Source organism: Struthio camelus, chromosome 3 (genome assembly GCF_040807025.1).
Source record: "Struthio camelus isolate bStrCam1 chromosome 3, bStrCam1.hap1, whole genome shotgun sequence".
NCBI lineage: Eukaryota > Metazoa > Chordata > Aves > Struthioniformes > Struthionidae > Struthio > Struthio camelus.
In genome coordinates this window covers 12,373,306-12,398,123 of record NC_090944.1, presented here as the reverse complement: position 1 = coordinate 12,398,123, position 24,818 = coordinate 12,373,306, and the positions used below count along the sequence as shown (strand labels likewise).

Sequence of the window (24,818 nt, the reverse complement as noted above, 5' to 3'; positions counted from 1 at the left end):
AAGCTAGTTGCATGTACCCCGCTTCTAGGACCAGTCTGAACTGGAGCCAGTTCTTTCTTACAGCCTCTGGCCAAATCTCCCCAGCTGGCCAGAGATTTGTCTTGCTCTAAATGCAAACCAAATCACAAGGCACCTTAAAAACAATGTGGATGGTGCAGAAGTGTGGAGACTCAAGCTGAGCCACTATGACAGTACAGATGAATCAAAATAGCAATAAAAGGAGGAACACTTTGGCCGCATCCCTACCAATTAACTAAAAAGTGCCAGAGCCTCTTCTTTGCTACCAAGACCATTTGACACTATCTCATCATGTCCACACTATTTACTTTTTTAGCCTCCAAAGCAGATTGGCTTCAAAGCAGACTGCCTGCTGGGAATGATTTCACTGCATTAATTCCTGAACAATGCCTTTGAATGGTCTGGAAGCTGGATGACTCAGACCATAACTGTGCCAGAAACTCTGCTAAAAATTTACTAGCATGTTTAGACTCAGTGCCTGGGTCCAAGCCGTAGCAATATTAAATGTGCTGGTGTAGACAGCCTAAGAAGCCGTAATAGAGATGAGGACTTACTGGGCACGCGCATCAAATCCACACATTATTGGAAGTTTATCCAAGTTGTTGATGAAAGTGTATAAATGGCTTTGGACCAGCAAGATTTATTATCTCAGGAGTTTCTGCCCAACTATACATTTTTTGCTTTAGGCTATGTGCCAGATACAGTCAAGAGAGCGGCAGGAACTTCCAGAGGGCCATTCTGAGCTAGTGGGGTCATCTAATGTATTTATCAAAGATAGGTATGATAAAATATGCTGGAAGTTCTCCTGTCTTTACCTTGACCACAGAGGGGAATAAATGAGGCTGCAAATTTAAATTCCAGCTCTCCAAAGTGAGAGCATATGAATTCACTTCAAGATCGTTCCTTCTTTGCACTGAACAGTTGAATATGGCAGACCACAGCCCTTGAACATATACTTACCAGCCAGCAGGTACTTTATTTAGTTGTAGAGGGGCACCTCTGTTCTGGAGAAGGGAAGAAGAGAGATTAATTTCCACAGTGTCTTCATCCTTGGCCTCTGAAAGCAGAGCTTACAAAACTGCTAGCTCTTACTCATGGAGAAGAAGGTAGTTGAACTGTATGATAGTTAAATGACATGATGAAGATAGTTTTTTTAGTTTTTTTTTTTTCCTAGCCATTAGCTGTTACCAGAAAAAAGTAAAGAACTGCTTGCAAAGGGTTGTTTACAGACTGTGACACCAAGCAGGTTCATTAGGCCTATAAAGCCTCAGGGTGGTGCTGTATATTTTTTAGCCTAGCCCTCTGAGCCATTTGCCATTCATTGGCTAGACAGATACTCCTATTGCCCCAACACCTCGACAACTTTTAGCTGTTAAAATTCTGATAGGTTATGAAGTATCTACCAGCCAGGTGGTGTGATACCTCATTTTTTTTGCATCCATACTTTGTATGGAATATATATAGTTATATAAACATGCAGATTGGGAAATTTATTGGATTACAAGCTCCCAAGTTTCCTTCCAGTGAAACCAGAAACACTGAGGGAATGTAGTTCCCCCAGCCTTACCCCACGTGCAGCCCAGAGAAGGGTAGGGTGTACATCTTGATCTAGGAGGAGAGAAACTTTTCAGTCCTTCAACTTAGAGGTAATTTCTTTCTTTCTTTCTTTCTTTCTTTCTTTCTTTTTTTTTTCACCTAGTCCACAAATGCACACATCCTGTTTATGGTTATGCATACCTGTGTGCACTCTGTGCATTCATGAGTACACCTACACAACATCACTTCTGTTTTCATGCAGGGATGTACATATACACAGGCTCACCACATACATCTACTTTCCCTTATACACACAATCTCCATAATACCTATCTACATATGTGCATCCATTAGAGCATAGCTGTCTACACGGACTGCTCATAGAAGGATTTGGATGGGCCACTTAGGCTGATGAAGATACAGATAATCCCCCTTTACATGCACACAAGGTAAATGTGATACAGGCCAGCTGATATTAAGGATTTCTCTTTTTAAAGAAGAAATAGTAGTCAGGCAAAAATGCTGAATACTTTGACTATAACACCTAGCAATTGGTATAGCTCCCATCCTTCTTTCTCTGCTTCACTTCAGTGGGCTAGAGTAAAATAAAGCTTCTGCAGGCAGCTCCTGGATCATTCAGTACTTTCTTTCATGCCTGCTGTAGGTCACAAGTGTTGGAAAGAAGATGGACATCTGGAAGAGCACAGGTCTTGATCCTACATAGATGCTTCCCTGGGTTTAAATAAGACCACCTTCTCTAATGTCTCTGCTAGTGGAAAACTGAGTACTTCAGCTTGCCTGCTATCCAGGTCTGCCAGACCCAGAGGGAAGAAAAGGCTGAAATGAGACCACATACTTTTTCCATTTATTATAAAGAAGTCAAAGTCAGATCCAACTTCTGACGCAGACCTCTAACTTTAGTCATCTACATTTAGGTGCCTCCATTTCAGCCAGGTGTCTAGCTCCTGTTTGAATCCCAGGGATCCTGTCCATACAGCCAATGACATCTGTGGTACAATTAAGCAGCCAACTACTTTAGTGTGACATTAATTTCTCTCTAAACTCCACTAACTGATTAGTCTAGCCTCGATCTCCAGCTGTATGGGAACTTAGATAATCAGTGTACATGCAGACACTTATATTGTAAAGATGTAATTTAATGTAGGTTAAAAATATATATATATTTTCCCCTATATCTGGCAGCCTTCACAGCTAAGTTCTGAACCACTCCTACCACTACTTGCCTTCCTGATCTTAAATATAAGAGAAGGAAGATAAGTCTGCCTCAGATGTCAGAGAAGATGTGACAGTACAACTCACCATGTATTTTAGGGACCCTAAGTGTTTTCTAAGTCAGTGTTTCAGTGCTGACTGCTTCTGACCAGTTGCTTGGTTTCTCTGTCTTTCTCTGAGGGATGATGTTCAGATTGAACTGACTTTCAACACAGGAGATTCTCACCTTATCTTTTGGAGAAATCAGAACAGGAAAAAATCCCCGGTACCCAGACACAGGGAGAAAGTCTTTGTAACCCAGGAATAACATGATCTCTACTGTTCAAGGCATTGCACAGTCTCCTACCGGTCATAGCTACATCAGTTGGGAATGATTTCATGACAAGATGCTGAAAGCATTTGAAGTTTCTAACTAACAATTCAAATATTTAATGTACAATGGCCTCCGCATGCTCAAAAATCAACACCCCAGTCAGATTTCCGAAAGAACAAGTTGACCACATTGTTACAGTGAAATGAACATAGTTAGCATATATCTACAGATAAAGAGCATTGCAACTGCATGCCAGAGATGTATTTGACTTTCATACCATAGTCATTGTCAACTACTCTGATGACAGCTATAATGGCTAGATTCTAAAATTAGACTGTCTTAATAAGTGGCTGGTCTAATTCTACAGATAAAATTATTTATGTCAAGATACCCAAAAGTTGCTGGTGCTCTACAAATATGTTTTGCAGAGGAGGCATAAATCTGATACGGTTACTACTTGCAGTCATCAGAAATTTCATAACATGCTTTTTCAAGAGTAACTTTTTGTATTCATTCTCATCAGTACTCCAGCACTGTGGTCTTTTTCATGATAAATTCTCTATCTCTATGCTACATAGATTTTTGAACTGGGATGGAGCCATTATGTTACCTTTGGAGACAACAGGCTACAAACTTTCACTGACCCTCTGACAAGTCTTTGTGAGTGTTTTTAGCATGGGCAGACAGCTGTTCTCCAATCCAAGTTGATTTATAACCATGGAAGATAATACAGGAACTCTCATGTAGGTTCATACAGGTTTAATGTAGCAAGAGGAGGCCAAAAAATTCTGCCTCATAAGCCATTATCAAGGCAATAAACAAAGAAACCACAAGATGAAAAACTGAGAACATAATTGTTTTTATTATTTTTTACATCATTCACAGTCATCATACTATACACTGTGGTATGATGTCAGAAAGTCAAATAGGTTTTTAAGATCAAAAAAAGTTCATAAGTATCATACAAATCTGAATAGAGAATAAATTACAAGGTAATAAAAGCTGTAAAAAACTATTCAAAGAGGTATAAAATCTTATATCTAGAGTATAATGCAGCCTCTACCATCTTTGAGTCAAAAGGAAGTTTTCTTTAGGAATAAATTACCTTACAGTTGGTAAGTGTGAAGCTATATGCTCCACTTGCCTGTGATGTTGCTTTCTCAACATTAATAATTAACATGAGGGACTGCAGACTAGCACAGGTCAGATTCAAGCAGTGATTCCTGTTTTCTCTGTTTTAGTTCTTCAAGCTCACACTTCTCTGTGAAGTTTTTTGCACTGAGTCCCACTTCATCACAGTTTGTGTGCATATGTCCACCTTGAAGTGCAAGACAGTCCCCACAAAGGGATCAAAATTGCTGGGTTTGCTCAAGTCCCAAACTCAAAGTTCATACAAAGCTTAGAACAAGGGAAATCTTCAAAGAAACCACCAGTGAGACTGAAAACTGCTGAGTTTAGCACAACTCTACAAGGCAGGCAAAAACCAAACTCTCATCCACAGCCCTGATACAACCATGCGCATGCAGCTACTTTCTGAGATGCCCATCTAACGTGAATATAGAAAGCTCTAGGCAGCAGGAATATCGATTTCCCAGGATTGTTTGTCCATGGACAGCTGTTCTGGAGACAGTTACACTCACACCAGCAAGAATTTTGTACGACCTGAGACTTGGTAGAGAGCTGTATGTGCTTTATACAAGATTCCTCTATTTTCAGTGTCTCTTGGGTTATCTTACTGCATAGAAGTTATATCCATGTTAGTAAATAAAAAAGCACCAGGATACAGGCACATTTTGACTTCCTGTGTTGCCGTTTAGCAGTATCTCTGTGTTTCTTTTGGCCAGACTAACTAGCACTATTCCAGACTACTCCTGGGCATAGGCCAGGAGGTGAATCAAGACATCTCCCAACAGTTTTAGTACAGTTTATGAAGATGAAGAAAGCTTAGCCAAACTGACTTGGCCAGATTGTGCCATTTAGACTCGGGATCAGAGATGAGGTGCTGAAAGTCTTTAGTTTGCTAAACTAAAGACTATATATGCTAAACATATATATTATGTTACCTGAGAATATAAGCATCAGCCTTTATTACAATAGCCCAGTTATGTACTCTGCCTGTGCAGCAAAAATATACTAAGATTTAGAGAAGTTCAACTTTTTCGGGTCTAGATCATAATAAGCCACTGACCTAAAGGGCTAAGTGTTAAGAGAGCTCATGTTTTTAAATGTCTACATAAGTGTAGTTTCAGGAAGAGTTGGTAGGCTGTAAGGCCCCCATCAGCTATTCTTTGACTCCTTCATGATGAATGCAAGGGGCAAGTGGAATAATCCTGTGGGTTATATCTGGTGTGACAGTCGCCAGCTGAGATAGCCAGTCCCCAGTTTGTGAAAACAGAATCAGCAACAAGCAATAGGGTAAACAGGATAGTGCTGGAAAAATCCAATTCAATTACAATGCGCTGAAATTGTCTGTCTGGATACATGAATGTCTTTGTTGTCCTCTAAAGGCTGATCCATGTATTAGTGTTTGAGTCCATTACAGTAGAGAGGTCCATGGTCCTCCTAATGTTCACACAGGATTTTATCTTATCAAGCTGACTGTAGATACTCTCTAAAGGTCAAAGCTGACTGTGAGGACTTTCAATGAGAAACAAAAATCAACACACACAACCAGCATACTGTTACTAGAAAAGAACCCAAATGTTTCAATAATTTTAATGACAGAAGCCCCTTTCTCCTACCTTTTGCTTTCAAAATGCAAGGGGCATGAGGAAAGAGAAGAGAGGAAGGAGGAAGGAGGAAAGAGAGAGAGAGAAAGAAGGTGGGGGAGGAAGAAGTTTTTTAGAGAAAACAATTTATTTTAAAATGTCTCCTTTTACTTATAACTTAGAGTTTCTTCTCTCACTTCTGTGTATGAACACATGTGTCTGCGTATGCAAGAAGAAAAAGCTGGGTTTCTAATTTATCCTGAAACTAAAATCTTTTTCAAATCCCACTGATGTCAGTAAAGCTGAGATTTCATCTTGATTTATTTTTTCAGGATAGCAAGGTTATACAAATCCCTGCCTAGTATTAGAAGTTGGTTTTCTTTGGATTCAGAACAGATAAAAGCACCTATCTTCACACTCAGTGAAACTGAGAGACAACTCTCAATTATCTAAGGGAATAGGAGGGAAAGGGGGAGTTGGTGTGGTTAGAGAAAGCAAAAAGATGAATGTAAGCAAAGTAGCTATATAATGATTTGAGAGCAGCTCTCTTTAGAAAGGCTTGAAAATGATGAACCAGGGCATCATGAACAGATGAAGACAAGCCTGCCTGAAGGCATGAGAGCTCTGAGATACGCTCTCAGGGATCATACGGTATAGGTAGTCATGATGGTATATGGTGAAGGCTTGGCTAAACCCAGCGCACATAATCCTGCCACTAACCCACCAGAGCTGTTGGGTGCATTGCAGGCCAACAATTTCTTCTGCCGATACTGAAACAATGTTAAGCGGTGCAATCATCAAGCCCTATCCATCTGCAGTTAATGGTGTGCAGCTAGATCTTGATGAACTGATTGAGGCTATCTTGCATGTCACCTATCTCTCTGGCATCTTAGATCTTCCGAGGCATTTAGTGCATCTGGTGCCCTCCACAGTAGGGAGCTAGACTAAATGAACCAGACTGTCACTTTCAATTGTATAGATCCCTCCCGTGAAGAAGGGAAATACTTCTATCCTGTTTCAGTGAGGGAACGGGGACATGGGGAAATTAAGATCCCCCAAAAGTTAAATATAAACTAATCTATTAAGCCGTGCGGGCAGAGTCCCAGACACTGGAACCCAACTGTCCATTACGTTAGATTGCTATGGTGGTTCCTTGTATGAATCTGGCCCAGATCAACTCTTACTGTTCCAAACAATTCCCAAGCACAAGTCAGCATTATTACAGTCAAGGGACTGTTTGAAATTGGAAGCTTAGACATTGCAAGAACCTTGCAAGTTAAAATACTTCAGCGGTGAAAATGAGGCCAGACTGTGCTAGATGGCTCGGGGCCAGAGAAGGAGCCTGGGTGCTCTTCACTTTGCTAGCCCAGGCATAGATGACTACAGGCATCCGCTAGCTCCAGTTTAAGTACTCTGGGGGGATTCAGCTGTCCGAACACAGGGATCTAGGGTCATTTTAGAGGTACCAGGGCATCCTGTCTCATCGTTCTTTGCCACTCTCTGAGTTTAAGAGGTTTTTGTGAGTCTTGCCTCACTTTTAACAGTCCCATGCCCTGGATGCCTCACAGCAGCTCTGAAGGTGCAAGAAGCCTATCAAGTAATTCAATCAAGTAATTTCTATCCTTTGGCTCCCTCATACTGTTTAGGGTGCTCAAATGAGCTCACTAAAGGTTAGGACACTGGGTGGGGGTATTCAAGTGCTGCAGTGAGGTGTCCTTTTTCAGCTGTGAAAGAGGGACCTGATGACGGTATTTGTCTTGAGTATCTCAGGGGCCGACATATTCTCCTCACCATATTCAGCTGTGTATCTTGCATATATTTACCTCATATGTGTGAGACATTGCTTGGCATTTTCTCTTTGACAAGGGAAAAAGAGCTACTGCCTCTACCTTCCGGACGAGTGGTCTAAGGCCAGGTGACAGGCAGGCCTATGTGAGCCTGTGTGTTCACTTTCCATCCCTCCTCTTCAAGCTGTTCCCTTTTGCAGAGGAAAATTTAAAATTGGAGTGAGAGTGAGAGAGTATTACAATGTACAGTGCAGTGGCTTGTGCATTAAGACAAAGCTAGAGTTCTGCAGCAAGTATCCTGCCTTATTCATTTTATAGTTAAATCAATCAATAAAGCACCCATGCAGCCTTCAGCATAAGCAGTAGAATTTAGGACATCCCTGCATCCTGAACAAACGCTCAAACCACTAATGATTATATTTTCTGTGTTTTACACCCTATCCCTCTCCTGTTGACTAGAGAGAGGGCTTGTATCTACTTACTCCACTGTAGTTTCTGAGCTTCCCACAGACTCAGCCAGGGATCTGAGAGTCACACTGACACAGGTCTTCTTGTCATTGCCTTCACAGCCTCCCCTTGCATCTAAGCAGCCTTGCTGTCTGCCTGGGACTGCTCAATCTTTAGGTGAAAGCAGGAGCTGGGTTTATACTGGGAAATTAAGAAGTAGCTCTGCTAAACGTATGGGCAGATTCATACACGTGGAAATGGTTTCTGCTCATCTGGTTGAAGTTAGAAGTATTAATGTTTTAATGTGAAGTAGGTATATTTAAAAAGAATTTTGACGGAAATCTTTTTTAACAACAACAACAACAACAAAGTGATATATTGAGATTATATCTTGGTTTTGCCAAATTTTATGTCCACATTGTCAAGCACAATGCTTTAGGGCTTTTACTTTGCAGATAATAGTTGAGGTTGCTCACTACTAAAAGACCAGAAACGGCATAAGTTAGAGGTTAAAAAAATATATATACTGAATCATCAAAAAAGAGTGATTTTTTTTTTTTTTCAGGACAGATCTAATAGAAACTGAATTCACCAGAAAACTCATGAAAAATGATCCACGTTCTGTGCTTGGAAGCCAAAAAATGTGGCACAAAAAACTTATAAATAGAAGATTTACTGAGATTATACTCAAGAGATCTGTGCACATTTCTTAGCTTACAAGTGCACAGACTCCCTGACCTCGTTAGTCAGTCCCTTGATCTCACTTTTCTTACTTGTAAAATTGGGGCATGAACATACCTTCTATATCTTCTTTAGGGATACTTGCAACTGAAGAATCTGCACTGTATCAAAAGCTTAGATATCCTACTAATGTCATCCGTTATATAGGGAAAGAAGAACACCTACTGATCATTGGATTTGATCCTTATATAAACAGACAAAAAATAATAGGCTCAAAATGATAAAGCTAGATAATAAAAGCAATCAACAGCCTCACAAATTATTATGCATTTTGCCTAGCAATTCAGCTGATACGAAAGACCCTTCTCGTGAAACTGTTTGAGACAAGAGTTTTGTCATTTAGCTAGTCTGAGCCTGGAGCTGTCAGCCTCCTGCGAGCACCTGGCATCACGCTGACAAGGTGACACGGAAAGAGACAGGCAAGAAACCAGCAGCTCAGACTTTAGGAGCGGAGAAAAAGTAACATCCTTCTTTCTGAAGGGCAAAAGAGAGCAATGAAGTGGGTTTTGAAGCTCGACACATTTTTTAAATTGCAACAAAGAGCCAAGCCTAAAGCCTTACTGGTGGGCCTGCCTTTACAGATCTGCTTGCCCCCTTGCATATTGTTCTCTCTCTGTTACTCTTCTTTGCCCATCAGCAGTTAGAGCAGCTGCTGTCATAACTCCAGTCATCTTGATTGGTGGTAGCAGCCTTCTGTTTGGACGCACGGACTGGAAGAAGCCTGATACGCTATGAAGTTTGTGGTGAAGCAGCTCTGGTGCCCTCTAGAGCTCCCTGATTTCCATGATCTCTTTCTATCTGGTTTTAGATTCAGCTATTTGAGAGGGACAGCACTGGTTCTTAGGGCTGAGGTATGGTGATAAGAAAATTGTTACTTCTTTTTTTTCCTTTTTTTTTCTCTTTTTTCTTTTTCCTTTTGTTCCTTTTTTCCTTTTCTCTTTTCTCTTATCTCTTTCCTTTTTTGTAGTTCAGTTTTGGGGATTTTTTTTTTTCATTTCTTGATTTTTTTTGTATTTATTTTTGTTGTTTGTTTCTTTGTTTGCTTTTTTTTTTTCTTTTACTTTGCTCCTTGCTTGCAAAAGTCATTAGGGTTCCTTCCTCTAAAATTTTTCACTCGTTCTCTTTCCTCAGGATATTTTTTCCTGCTCTTCATTTAAGAAGGATTGGGAGATTTTTGTGTTTAGGTGATGAATTACCACTATTGCCAAACTGTATTATTTGTTTTGTGAGTCTTAAGATACCAGATACCATTAAAGTCACAGCTTCTGGAGTCAGGAGATAGACGATTATCTCAATTTTGTTGTCTTTATCCTCTTCATTGACAAATAAGTTTCATGACTGCAGAGAAAATGACATATGTGCAATCCAAGATGGAAAAAGCCTGGCATGATTGATTTTGTTCTTCAGTCCAACACTGAACATAGTTTTTAAAATATTTAGGGCAGTCATCTGATTCCCAGGGTAGCCCAGTATGCCGTCTTCTCATTCCCAAATGAGTGGGTTAGAAAGCTGCATTTTTCCCTGTCCTCACTGTCTATAGCTCTCAGTCTTTCTCAGCGCAACTTCTCAGCTCTGTTAGCTGTGTTACAAGAAAAGTCTATGCATGGTAGCAAGCTGGGGGAATCTCATTCGCTTCTTTGCCTAGTCATAGGGCAGAGGTGTGACAGCTGAGTAAGGGAAAGGAGAGACTGAAGGAACTGATGGCTGTTTCGGGCGCATGTTTGCTCTTTTTCAAAAGGCCCACTCGTCTTGAATCCCTCTGTGATCTCTTTGGTGTATTTGGCTCCCCAGACAGTGATGGACAACAAGACCGGGTTTTTCATCCATAGTGAGTCTGAAGCTTGTTTTTTTTTTTTTTTCTCTCATCGGAAACTAGCGTGTTACAGGCTCATCTAGTGTTTTATCATTGGGGTATAACACGCTTTGCTAGAAACACTTTTTGGTGAGTACCCAAGGGCTTCTGTGAGTGCCACCTGTTCTGCCGTCCCCTAGCTTTACCTTTGGTCTGTAGCTCTGAAACACTCTATAGTCTCAGTCTTAGATGTTTCAGAGACTTCTCCTGGGCCTTTTCTTAGTGTAGAAGATCAGCCCTGAGGTCCAAAATCTGCACAGTTGAAACAGAATATTTTGGAAATATAAGGCATCAGCTCCAGCACTTCTCTCTCCACTTTCACTGAAACATCATTGCTTTTATGCACAGCAAAGAGATTCATCTGATTAGGAAGACATTTCCTTACTGCACTTGTTTAGTTGTGAGTGGAAAACAACCATGTGGGCCTACTTTGCAAGCTTTTCAACTTTAATATCTGTTATTTGCCATTCTGATTCTGTATACTGATTATCCCTGTAGTATATGCAGGTCATATTCCAATGTTTGTCTTGACATTCAGATTAACCGTGTAACATGGTTAGGCCTAGAGACTTTCTCAAGTAAAGTTATCACAAATTAATTCTTCAGGTAAACTTCACAGCAAATGCCTTGAAATCAGTAGAATCACCTTGAAGTCAACAGAAGCAATTCTAAATTCAGATGCTGCTCACATTAGTAAAGAGATCCAAACCTATTTCCATTTCTTCTACAGCTATGAAAATCTTATCTGATTTCTCATTATTTGTCATCTACCATGTTTTGTTAAATTTGGGTAAATATGGAGTGTCTTTCACATTCAAAGTTCTGAGAAACTCAGACCAACAAGATCAAGCTTGCTTTTTCCTTTATTAATATTGTTTCAAAGTATGTATTTATTTTAAATGAGGATGCAAACATTCAGTGCAGATGGCCTCTTCCTCCCCCATGGAGAGGGAATCTGTTTCTTCCGCAGTGTGTCGGAGTTTCACCAGCCTGGGGTATGGAGGAGTCCTTGAGGTAGCTGCCAAACAAGAGTCCAAGCCTTCAGGCACACTTGGATCTTTTCACTTCTAAGTAAGGCCATCATTAAAACATGAGCAGGCATAATTGCATCATTGCACTGGGCACGATTGCAGACAGGTCTGGATGTCCTTAAGCATAAGGATTTATAATATCTTGGCCTGCTATTCATTGTCTTCTTTCTGCAGATCTCCGTGCACAGTACCAAGATCAGGATTTTAGTCTTGCCTTTTAGAACAACCAAGTCACTAGTTCATAGCGGTCACAATGCAATGTAGCACAGTACAGAGCTGAGAACACCCAGATAACTCCAATATGAAGCCACAGTGTTTAACTGAGGCTCTAAAATCCAAATTAAAGTAGCCCAATGAAAGCAACTCACTTTATAAGTGTGAGGCATACCAAAATTGAACTGCATTCAGTGAGAGCTCAGTCACTCTGAAAAATCAGGCAATTAAACATGGCTTTCAGGAAGCACATCTGAATGCTTTAGCATTAGTCTTCTGTCTGTCATACTTTGTATTTAAATATAAAATCAAACTTTCTCCTCTGACTGGAAACATACTTTCATCAGCAAAGGGCAATTATCCAACATTCTTAGACTTTTCAAATACTTTAATTTGCAGATGAATAAAGTTCAACAAAATCAGGGGAATTACTGATAAAAATATGAGATAAACCAGAAGATAATACCTCTCATTTTTTTTTATGGTCATTACATAAAGAAAGGCTAAAAATATACCCTTACAGGAGCATGGCGAGGAGGGCTGGTCAGAAATTTTCCATAAAATGGTTTGTTCCAATGAAATCCAGGCAGAGCATCCTGGGAAATTTAAAGGGTTTTGCGTATCCCCATCTGTGGAGAAGAATACACTTATCAGCAATGCAAACTAGAGTTCCCACAAGACACTGCAGTGCCACTGCACTATTTTTCCCCCTGAGGAAATACAAAGCTTTATCTGGAAAAAACCTCTATGTCTGACGATTAGTTGTATAGGAGATGCTAAAAGATAGATCTGTAGATGATAGGCCCGTAACTCCCTGCACATAATCCTTTTCTAAAAGCATTGGTTTTTGGACAAGCGTAGTATCCTGGTCTGGGTGAAATACCTGTAACTTGGTGTGCTAATATGGGCTGGGTCTCTAAGCTGCTATTATTATCGGCGAAGATCTAGGCAAGATCTTCAAAGAAGATATAGCTGAGTAAAGATGAGCAAGCAATGTTTTTTTAAATGCTATGAGGTATCCCACTAGTCCATTACTTCTTTAAAAGGGTCCTTGTCTCCTGTAAGCCCTCTGCCTTATCTGCCCAGCTGATGAAGATGTCTTGGTACCCAAGTGCAACTCAAGCAACTGTAGACTTTTATGTGTAGGATATTGAATTAAACCCCCTTTGACTATAATAGGAGTTTAGACATAGCTGATGCATACACATACGTGTAGACACCTACACTTCCATAGCTTAATACCAGACTTTGTCCCATCCTGGTGTTTTCTACAGTTTTGTTCATCATTTGAGAACATTAAGGTTTTATCTTAACCCTATGGATCATCTTTGAGCCAATTCCTCACTATTGTATTCCCACTTTGCTCTTGAGGGTGTATTGAGCTGTCATATGAACACAGTACAATTTTTTCTACTCAATTCTTTGTAAAATTTCTCATTTCTATCTATTTAAAAACAATTTTTGGAGATATCACCAACTCTTAAAATATATTAACCGGTTTCTCTTACCTGCAAGATCATAAATATCTAATGTATCTCTCAGTAGCAGCCAGTTTCCAAAATCAGGACCCAGAAGATCCCACAAGCGGCATAAAAATCTTGAGATGTTAAAGCTAGTAATGATACATTTGGACTTTGTTTTTATTGCTTTCTGGTATTATAAATTCCTTTACATTTTCAGTCATTTCTCTGAACTTATGAAAGCAGTAAATGATGATAAAATGCAAATCAGAGTCTTCTTGAAGTCACTTGACTCCTAAATCTTGAACTTAAAAGCACTAAAAATAGTATTATTTGACTACTACTGTTGATGTTGCTATTGCTACTATCTAAAAACATGGCTTATGATGATTTTTTTTCCTAAAGTGCCAGATATTTCTCAAAAAAGTTTGAAATTATAGCTCGATATGTTTACCTCTTTTGTAATGCTCAAGAAAGATTATCCAGAGATCCTTTTCTGTAATAATAAGTCAAAACTTTGAGAATCCAAACTTAGAGAGTCACGTGATATCATTAATAGGTGTGTGCAAAAGAGTCCTGGTAAATATTTAATTATCATTTTCATCGCATTACTAACTGGGATAAACATAATTTCCTTCTTCAGAAAGTGCCTGGAGACTGATGGATAAGCATACTAAAAGCTAGCTATTTGTTAATTGTCATTGCCTTTGGCAGACCATTCATAAAAGACATGACCACTCCCCGTCTGAAATGGAGGGATATCTCCAAACTGAGCTCTTGTTTTGATTAGGACGCCAATAGGCTTGATATCTTCCTTACAATGCCAGCATTTCTAGTGGACAAGATTCCCATATCTATCAAAGATAGAAAGATCACCTTGAAAGAAATTTTGGAGCCTTTTTGCTGGTCCTTTTTCGTACTTCCAGCATCCTGCCAATTGCCCATGCCCTGTACAACATCTTTTGCTTTGAACATTACGTCACTCTTTTTCACTGATTTCCAAAGTTCCTGGGAAGACTGGGAAGCCAAAATGCAGAAAAGAAGGGTTCTCTTGCTCACTGAAGTGAAATGCTCCCATTTCTGGCTTACCTGTGTTTCTCTGCATTAGATCAGGGTTTACTAGCGTGATGCCTCAAAGAGTCAGAGGGTCACCATAAGTACAAGATCTTAACTGCCCTGGAATGGGAAGGAGTTATCATTTTTTTAAGAATCATTGTAATCTGATTTTTTTCTTCACTCCCAAAAGTGCCGTAGAGCTCAAAAACCAGATCCTGTTTCTATTCTTGCCTTCTTCATTCCCTCAACAGAGTTGGGATAATTGAAATAAGACTTTTTAAACTGCATAGACATTTCATTCTTCAAAATAAAGTTCCACTTATGTTTCTAAATGAAAACTAACAATCTCTAGTTTTTTTTTTTTTTTTTTACTGAAATGCTATCAAAATGAGTCATTATAACAATAATTTGGTTGTTTACACAAAGGTATCTAGGGTTATTTGAGATATCCTAGACCTTATATGACTAAGTCACACTGTACACATAGAGTTTAGGCAGATAGGACTGGAGTCAGTTGCCTAAAAACAGCTCTTTATGTCCTAATGTTGTTGAAACATCCTCACAGTGCTCATATCTATGACACAGGACTTGTAGAAAACCTGCGTGTTTCTGGCCCAAGAGCATTTCAAGTGACTATAGGTACTTAAGTGTGCACTGAAATGCTCCTCCAAACTTAGAGACCAACCCACAGCAGCTCTGCCTGGCAACTGCATCAATAAATTCTTTCAGTAATCGTGAGTGAGAATCACAGAATCACAGAATCATTTAGGTTGGAAGGGACCTCTGGAGATCATCTAGTCCGACCTCCCTGTTCAAGCAGGGTCACCTAGAGCATATTGCCCAGGATCACATCCAGACGGCTTTTGAATATCTCCAGCGAAGGAGACTCCACCACCTCTCTGGGCAACCTGCTCCAATGCTCTGTCACCCTCACAGTCAAGAAGTTTTTTCTCAGGTTCAGATGGAACTTCCTGTGGTTCAGTTTCTGCCCATTGCCTCTTGTCCTGTTGCTGGGCACCACGGAGAAGAGGCTGGCCTCATCCTCTTGACACTCCCCCTTCAGATACTTGTACACGTTGATGAGATCGCCTCTCAGTCTTCTCTTCTCCAGGCTGAACAGGCCCAGCTCTTGCAATCTTTCTTCATAGGAGAGATGCTCCAGCCCTCTAATCATCTTGGTAGCCCTCCGCTGGACTCTCTCCAGTAGCGCCATGTCTCTCTTGTCCTGGGGAGCCCAGAACTGGACAGAGTACTCCAAGTGAGGCCTCACCAGGGCTGAGTAGAGGGGCAGGATCACCTCCCTCGTCCTGCTGGCAACACTCTGCCTAATGCACCCCAGGATCCCATTGGCCTTCTTGGCCACAAGGGCACACTGCTGGATCATGCTTCACTTGTTGTCCACCAGCACTCCCAGGTCCTTCTCGGCAGAGCTACTTTCCAACAGGTCAACCCCCAGCCTGTCCTGGTGCATGGGATTATTCCTGCCTAGGTGCAGGACCTTGCACTTGCCTTGGTTGAACTTCAGGAGGTTCCTCTCCGCCCACCTCTCCAGCCTGTCCCGGTCCCTCTGAATGGCAGCACAGTCTTCTGGTGTGTTAGCCTCTCCCCCCAGTTTAGTATCATCAGCAAACTTGCTGAGGGTGCACTCTGTCCCTTCCTCCAGATCACTGATGAATATATTGAACAAGACTGGACCCAGGACTGACCCCTGGGGGACACCACTAGCCACAGGCCTCCAACTTGACTCTGCGCCATTCACCACAACCCTCTGAGCTCGGCCATCCAGCCAGTTCTCAAGCCACCTCACCGTCCACTCATCTAGCCCACACTTCCTGAGCTTACCTAGGAGGATGTGATGGGAGACAGTGGCAAAAGCCTTGCTGAAGTCCAGGTAGACAACATCCACTGCTCTGCCCTCATCTAGCCAGCCAGTCATTCCGTCATAGAAGGCTATCAGATTGGTCAAGCATGATTTCCCTTTGGTGAATCCATGCTGACTACTCCTGATCACCTTCTTGTCCTCCAGATGCTTAGTGATGACCTTCAGGAGGAGCTGTTCCATCACCTTTCCAGGGATGGAGGTGAGGCTGACAGGCCTGTAGTTTCCTGTGTCCTCCTTCTTGCCCTTTTTGAAGATTGAAGTGACAGTGGCTTTCTTCCAGTCCCCAGGCACCTCTCCTGTTCTCCAGGACCTTTCAAAGATGATGGAGAGTGGCCTAGCAATAACATCTGCCAGCTCCCTCAGCACTCGTGGGTGCATCCCATCGGGGCCCATGGATTTATGGATGTCAAGTTTGGACAAAAGATCTCTAACCCGATCCTCCTCAACCAAGGGAGAGTCTTCCTTTCTCCAGCCTTCCTCTCTTGTCTCCAAGGTCTGGAATTCCTCAGGACTGGCCTTAGCAGTGAAGACTGAAACAAAGGCAGCATTCAATAACTCTGCCTTCTCTGTATCTTTTGTCACCAGGGCACCTGCCCCATTCAGCAGCAGGCCCACGTTTTCCCTAGTCTTCCTTTTGCTCTTGATGTATTTGAAGAACCCCTTCTTGTTGTCCTTGACATCCCTTGCCAGATTTAATTCCAACTGGGCCTTAGCCTTTCTTGTCGCATCCCTGCACGCTCTGACAATGTCCCTGTATTCCTCCCAAGTGGCCTGTCCCCTTTTCCACATTCTGTACACTTCCTTCTTCTCTTGGAGTTTGGCCAGGAGTTCCTTGCTCATCCATGCAGGTCTCCTGTCCGCTTTGCCGGACTTCTTCCTCAGAGGGATGCACTGCTCTTGAGCCTGGAGGAGGTGATGCTTGAATATTAACCAGCTCTCTTGGACCCCTCTTCCTTCTAGGGCCCTACCCCAGGAGATTCCCCTAAGTAGGTCCCTGAAGAGGCCAAAGTTAGCTCTCCTGAAGTCCAGTGTTGCAATCCTACTCATTGCCCTGCTCCCTCCTTGTAGGATCCTGAACTCCACCATCTCATGGTCACTGCAGCCAAGGCTGCCTCCAACCTTCACATCTCCAACTAGACCTTCTTTGTTCGTTAGTACAAGGTCTAGCGTTGCACCTCTCCTCGTTGGCGTCTCCACCACCTGAGTCAAGAAATTATCATCAATGCTTTGCAGGAACCTCTTTGACTGTTTGTGCCTAGCTGTGCTGTCTCCCCAACAGATGTCAGGGTGGTTGAAGTCTCCCATGAGAACCAGGGCCTGTGATCGTGAGGCTTCTTCCAGCTGTCTGTAGAAGGCCTCATCTATGGCTTCCTCCTGATCAGGTGGCCTGTAGTAGACCCCCACAACAGTGTCAAAAGCACCACTGACATTCAGCTACTTTGCAGTGCAGCTTTACAGTAAGACAAACTCAGTGTTGCCTTGAAAAAACTCCCTGTCTGGATGAAAAGTGCTGTGTAAATTTAAACTAGTAAATTCAATACCTCCATGGCAAGGCTGTTGGAACTTGGTTATTTTTACTATTAAATTTTTAGGACAGTCCTTGGCTGAGCTACTTCTCTCTTTGAAACATTCCCTGGGCATTGTTTGGGCATTAGCGTTGACCAAGGACCATTCCCAATAAGCAGTTTGGTTCCACCCTGTTGGATGCTCAGAGGGCTTAGTAGCATGGATATGACCAAACTATGCCTGTTGCTGTGAGGGTCAAAGATTGCACCTTGACATTATTTCGTTTGCAGTACAGGTGCAGCCATATGTTCACACAGAATAATCGGGTCTTGTTGTTTAAGAGTTTGATCTGGGAGACTGTATAAGCCACACAACAGCTGATTTCATCTACCTGAGAAGGAGGAAGTCAACCCTTCTGGGACTGAAATAGTAGCAATGCTAGAGGGCCTAGGGCACAGATGCTTTCCTGGCCTCTCTGAAGTCAACAATGCTGTGTCAATCTGCATCAGCTGATGATCTGTTTCACGGTGTTTCAGAGCTGATACTCCTACCAAAAACAACCTTTGAAGCTGTATGTAGTCTGCTCTACTGCTCTTTTCTGTTTCTCCCACAGGTAATAAATAGTTTAGGGAGCAAATCTTGAATTTCACTGCAGCAAAATCAGTGTACTGTAAACTCTTCAATGTATGTGAGTGCATATATATTTATGTGTGTGTGTGCATTTCTTTCTTTTTCTCTCTCTATCTCTTCCCCATTTACAGTTTGATCACTCATGGTTTTGGAACTCCTGCAATATGTGCTGCCCTAAGCACTTTCCAAACTGTTCTCAGTGAAATGCTGAACTACTTGGAAAAGCACACATCGCACAAAAATGGAGGAGCGGCGGAATCCGGCCAAGGACACGCCAACTCGGAGAAAGCCCCCCTGCGGAAAACTTCAGAGGCTGCTGTGAAAGAGGGCAAAACAGAAAAGACAGACTAGCTACATCAAACAGAATCTATTTCAAGAGAGTCTTGCTGCTGATATTTTTTTTAAATATATATATCATTGAGGGTGATTTATCTCCAGGGGACTAAATCCAAAAAAGGGGGGAAAAAAAAGAAAAAAAAGAGAAAAAAGAAAAAAAAAGAAGATAAAAAGAGAAAGATGAAAAGAGAGAGAAAGAGAGAGCGTGAGAGAGGAAAGTATTCAACCCTAAGAACAGCAGTGTATAGTAAATGTGTGATGAAGTTGTCACTTTTTAAAATTTCTGTTGCTCTAAACTACTTTTTCGTGCACGTAGTATTTAATTGTTCTGAATGATACACTAACACTGTTTTTTATAAGCACTTCTGGACTTGGCTGAGGTGGCAGATGAGATTTGTCACAGGCTAACTTGAGGCACTTTCTTCTCCGGCAGCATAGTTAGGGCCTGAACATCCATTGTGGGGGACACAGCTCCAGCATAATGGCTTTGCTCACATGCTGGCTAGATTGAAAGAAGGGCTTCCTCTGATCCATCAGAAATGCCTGATCCACTCACCACTGGGAAACATCATGGAAACCTGGCAAGAGAGGAATCCTTGGGTCGTGGGACAAATGAACTATTCAGTGTGGGGGCTGCGTATCCCCACATGGGAATGTACAATAAAGCTGCACTGGAACGAGGCCAGAACCTGCTAGGAAACTGTCCTGATCGATGAAGAAGCAGCCATGATGTCTCTTGCAAGAGGAGCCTCATAGACTAAAGTGAAAAAACATTGATAGTTTCAGTAAGAGCCCTGATCCCTGTGTGAACTTCAGATTAAATGACAGCATGGGCTTCTGTCCTCTATCTTCTCGATCCCTGATCCCACAACACTACAGTCTGCCACATCTGGGTCTCTGTTCAATCGGATCAATGCAAGCAATTGGAGTTACCTTTTGTGTTGCCTTGATTTTATGATACTTTTTTTCTTCAGTAACTTGTTTCTGCAACTTTATTGTCTTTAGAAATCCAGCCAAGGTGCAGAGGTTCAACAGAACGCACTCACTTACAGAAAAAAGTAAAATAAAATAAACCAAAATGACAACCAAGACAGATTGGCTTGGTCCACAGCAGCTAAAGGGTTAATAACCTAGCTCCTGTACTTCTGAAATATTACTTTACTATTTACCACACATCCTCATAAGGAGAATATTTGAGGCATACTTTGAGCTCAAGCCTTCTAGAGCCCAGAGGCTTTTTCCAGCCACATTCTAGCTTACCCTTCAACAGGGCTTTTATTCCATTCCTTTTCTTGTTTGTCTGATAACACTTTATTGAGAAAGTTAGGAATGTTTGATATTATAAAGTGGGTTTATGCTGGCCACCTAATCTCCCTCTAAAATCAGCAGAGGCACAACCGTTCTTCCAAAGGACAGCGCATCTCATGCTACAGTAAGATAACATGCAGTTGTCCCCATGTAAGTGTTTAGCACCATTTGAGATATTTTAGGATATCTAAGACAGCCACAGGGTTTTGGCAGGTATGACATGAAGCCTACAGGAGATAAGGACACTCCTGGAGCAGGAACTGGAGTATCCCAGGAGTTAGCACTAGACAGATACCTAAGGGTAGCCAACTGAGCGTTGCACCAGGTGTCTAAGACAGGTGGGAGGAATCATATGGAAGTGCCTGTCTCTCCACAGGAAATAGCTGGAATTTAATGGTGGCATTTTCTGTTGCACATAACTACAGCTGAACTAGTCATCCTCCTCTCCCTATAATTAGTGGAGAGGAAAAGGCACTTATAGGGTGCCGATGAATCTCATCACAAAGTAAAGATGAATCATGCCCTGGAAGTATGTATTTTTCTCAAGCAGATATAACGGAAGGTGAGGATAAAAGTATTCATACACAAATGACTACATTGCATATTTCTAGAGCTAGTTAAGATGGGTTACATCTTGGATGATCAGCTTTAAACTTACAAACCTGGGGGATGTAAAGACTATTCAAGGGCACTTGCAGCTATGATGTACGGAACTGAATTAACAAGGTCAGCCATACCTTCCAAAGGTGTGGAAGGAAATAGAGCAATTATGGCATAATGCTGTTCCTCTTGACATGAGCAGGGAGCCATCAATTTGGAAATATATTAGGAGTTAAAAGAGTCCCTATCTGATTGTGTAAGGAAATCTGCAAAATAAATGGAACTCTCTAGTTTAGCCCAGATTTGTCCTGCTTATTGTAGGTATATAATTGAGACACTTACTTTAGTGCAACTGATCTAGGCTATCTCTGTATGCAATGAGGGAAGTAAATGTATCTCCATGGGACTCCACCTTCCTCACTCACTGAGATCAGCTAAGTGCCTAACAGAATTTAACCTTTACTGAATGAATTTTTCACTTCAGCACCTGTGGAAAAGTGCTAAAATCAAATGATATCGTCAACAGAAGCATTGTGGAGTTGCTATAGAACGTGAGATATGTGCGTGTGAAAGTAGGTAATCACTGCTTGAAAGTGAAAAGGAAACTCGTACTTCTGTTTCTAGTGCCACAGACTGAGGAGGAGAAAAGGAGAGGGGAAATATTTAAAATGTTTGACTGTTTCAGGTACATAGATATGCCATATAAAAATGTATTTAAAGCAATTTGATTGTGATCCTCTACTTTAAAACATGAAGAAATTTAAATCAGATTTTGATAGCCGAAAAAAAGAAGAAAAAATTTAAAAATTCATTTTCAATTTTTTTTCACTAAAATATCAAACTCCTGGAGAAAGGGGGAATTGCTCATCGTGTAGATTATTCTGCAGAAGTGTTGAGAAAGCAGAATTATTTTATTATTATGTTCAAATATCTGATCTCAGAAATAATACGTATACTGCATTATTTGAAATATTCGTCTATTCAGGATACATTCCAAAGTCCTCGTGACGATGTGTTTAAAGACTTACATCTTCTGTTGTTGCACAATCACTGTTAACCTCTGCTCTTCAAGTAACAAATTATTTTTAACATGGATTACCCTTTGATCTATTAATAGTAATGAAGCTGAGCGCTGCTGAAGCCCCAGAACGTCCAATTTTTGCCCTATTGACCTCTACAGATTTTTAGGAAGATTTCAGGATAGACCTGATTCAGGCTGATTTAACTCCCCGAGATTCTTATCATTAAGAAGCTATCTGCATTTGCATCCTGGTCTTTCCCTTGTTTTTCCTTTAATATCTTAGCACCTTTTGAAAGCAAAATCCTTTTAAAAAGGTAGCTGCAAGGTTTGCTGACATTCACATGCTCTCTGTTATTTATTTTTAATAGAAGATATGTAATTAATTTTATTGAGACAAAAAATAATTATTATAGCCTCTTCTGTTGAACTACCTGTCAAAGCACCCTGGTGCAAAAATGTCTTTGGTTTTTGAAACTGGAACTTTCAGTGGACTTTTAAGCAATGAATTCACTGATGTTCCTCTGAAAATTTCAGCCTAGGTTCTTATCCACTTTCCACATATACAAACACAACATACCCAATTTTTTTTTTTCTATTTTTAGTCTTTGTCCCTGTGGAAACGTTTCTGTCTCAGAACACATTCATGAATTAGATCAGTCTGAAGGAAGGAAACTTCATGATTTGAAGTTCCTGGTTGGCAAATTCAAAAATATATGTGGCTTTTTGACTTTGAAATAAATCTGGTCTGAAAAAAGGTCTCCCTTTGAGATATCATGAAACTGTTTATTCCATTCAGGTCAAAAAATCTAGGGAGTGCAGAAAAGTGTCCAAACCTCCATCCTCAAAGCAGTGAATCATTAGGGGTTTTTAAACTTCAAAACTAGATACATAGGTCAAGTGCTGACTGAGTATTTAGATCCTGTTGTACTTCAGCCTATTGCCCAACTTGGTATGCTTAACCGTATTGCAGCTTTCCCACCGCGGATCTCAAAACACAATTAGTAGGTCCCAGCACCTCCCTTATATGCTATATTTTGGTGCTATTTATTAGGATCAAAAGCCCTAATGCATTTGACTCACAAAGACCAACTATTGCTACTTTAACTTATTAGTAACCTACTCATCAAGTAAACTCACTGATTAACCACATGCGTAGAGCAAGGTGTTATTCACAGTGAATAAAGTGAGCGTAAATAGCACCTATACTGACTAAGTTTTGAAGGTGAGCTTCTGGTAAAGCAAGGGGTGACATTCTCACTTCCAGCCTCAGTCCTAAGTTTTGGACCTCTGCTCACACTAACTTTCATTAGTACCATTTAACAGTAGAGAAATGTAGCAAAGGGAGAGTTTTGTGTAGATGGCAAGAGAACTGGAAAGCTATTCATACGGCTGGTAAAGGGGAGTGAACCACAGACAAGCAGTGATGATCCTGCTACCTACAGCTGAAGACTGTCAAGAGTTTTGTCCTTCTTGCTGCAATACAGAGCAATTTGCTGCCATCTGAAACCCTAATTCCTTCCAGGTGTCAATCTGTTGCCTTGGAGAACTTGCACAAGGGATGAATTTGGACTTCTTTCCTCTTTTTAAAGATAAACTCCAACATCCATTGGGAAAAGACTTCAGTTCTCCAAACCAACAAGGAACCCGTTCTTTGAAGCTTCTCTTTAACTTTTGCTAAAAGTAAAAGAAAATCTGCTACAAAGCAAGCACAATGTATAGTCCTTCCAAATCCTGGACCTCTGTGTAAATACTTCGCCAGCTCATCTCTTCCTTTGAACATGACTCACTGGCACAGCTGTGGCTCACCGTTTTGCAGCAAAGCTCAAAAGGGGCTGCTTTAGTGTCGTAAGAGCCACCTTCTCTAACTGCTTTTCTTTTTCCTCACACCAATAAACATTTTTTGGTCTTAGATATCTTGGGTATCCAAAAGGGCTGCTGATGAATTTGAAGGTCATCTGACTTTCTTTTACCCTTTGGAGAGATAGCTCTGCTGCTCTAATTATATATTTTTAAGGGCAAGAAAAAAACAGCATTAATAGAAAACACAAGCCTGCAACACAAGGAAAATCAATGAACACAATTATACAGGAACTGTAATTATAAAAATATCCTCTGCCTCTGACCTCATTACAAGACTTCAGCTATAGCTGTGTGGGGAATGGGAAAGAGAGGAATATAATGTTATTTTCCTTTGCCAGATGAAGGTCATTTGGATAGGTCTGATATTTTTTATTGTTATTCTTTTCTTTTATTTATTTTGTACAATTAATTTTGTTCTGTACAGCAGCTGTTGTGATTGTATTTAAATGTGAGTGCGCACTTGGTCACCAACAAATGACGTCCTATTTAATGGTTTGGAGTTCTGTTTTTTTTTTTTTTTTCATTCCACTTATTTTAACTTAATTTATAATTCAGTGGTGAAGAACATAATCTTTTATATTTCTATTTCCTATACAAGCTACCTGTTTTACATGAGTCTATGAAGAAAATGACCACATTTGATTGAACATTTCACGGCAATAAAATCTATGTTGATTTAACCCCTGGTTTGCCTGGTGCATGAAAATAATTTACATCTCTGGGTAAATAAGGACAGCTAAATCTGGCCAGGAATTCATCTTATACAGAGATTAAAGGTGGGGTTTATCCCACCTATCTGTATCTAGCTTAAATAGATATCTTTTCTAAAATCTGGTGAAGGAATTTCTTTCTTGGTGTATTAAGAGAGAGATATACCTGCAAGGCAATGTCCTAAAACAGGACCCCAAGTGAGATGGTATGACTTACTTAAGATTAATCTCTCTCAATTGACCACAGCAGAAAAGTAAAAAGAGCCCAAGTTGCTCTCCATCGACACTGAATGGAGTCTAGAAAACTAGCTTACCTTGGATACTTAACTTTTAGATACCCGGAGTAAATTGTGATGAAAGACGTCAGAAGCACCTTGCCTACGATTGCGAAAGAAGACTATGACAATACTGGCAATCAAATCCACGTCTCCGCAGTTTCAAACAAATCTTTTGACCCTCACCACATAAGCTTACAGCAGTTCCAGATCCTTCCAGATCCTACTTCAGCTCAGGGTTTGGGTTAACTACCAGTGCTCCCCCTTTGGATTCAGGATCCAGTGTACTGACTCG

General features: G+C 40.9%; 1 protein-coding gene across 2 annotated transcripts in view; it reads left to right on the top strand.

The window, feature by feature from the left end:
• The window catches only part of TFAP2D (transcription factor AP-2 delta), a 55,285-nt gene extending 31,067 nt beyond the window's left edge, over positions 1–24,218 (top strand). For both annotated transcript variants that reach the window (XM_068936968.1, XM_068936966.1), the window contains one exon: positions 18,545–24,218. In XM_068936968.1, the coding sequence (XP_068793069.1) occupies positions 18,545–18,764 (220 nt within the window). In that variant the 3' untranslated portion in view covers positions 18,765–24,218. The remainder of the gene's footprint in view (positions 1–18,544) is intronic.
• The last annotated feature ends 600 nt before the right edge of the window (positions 24,219–24,818 follow it).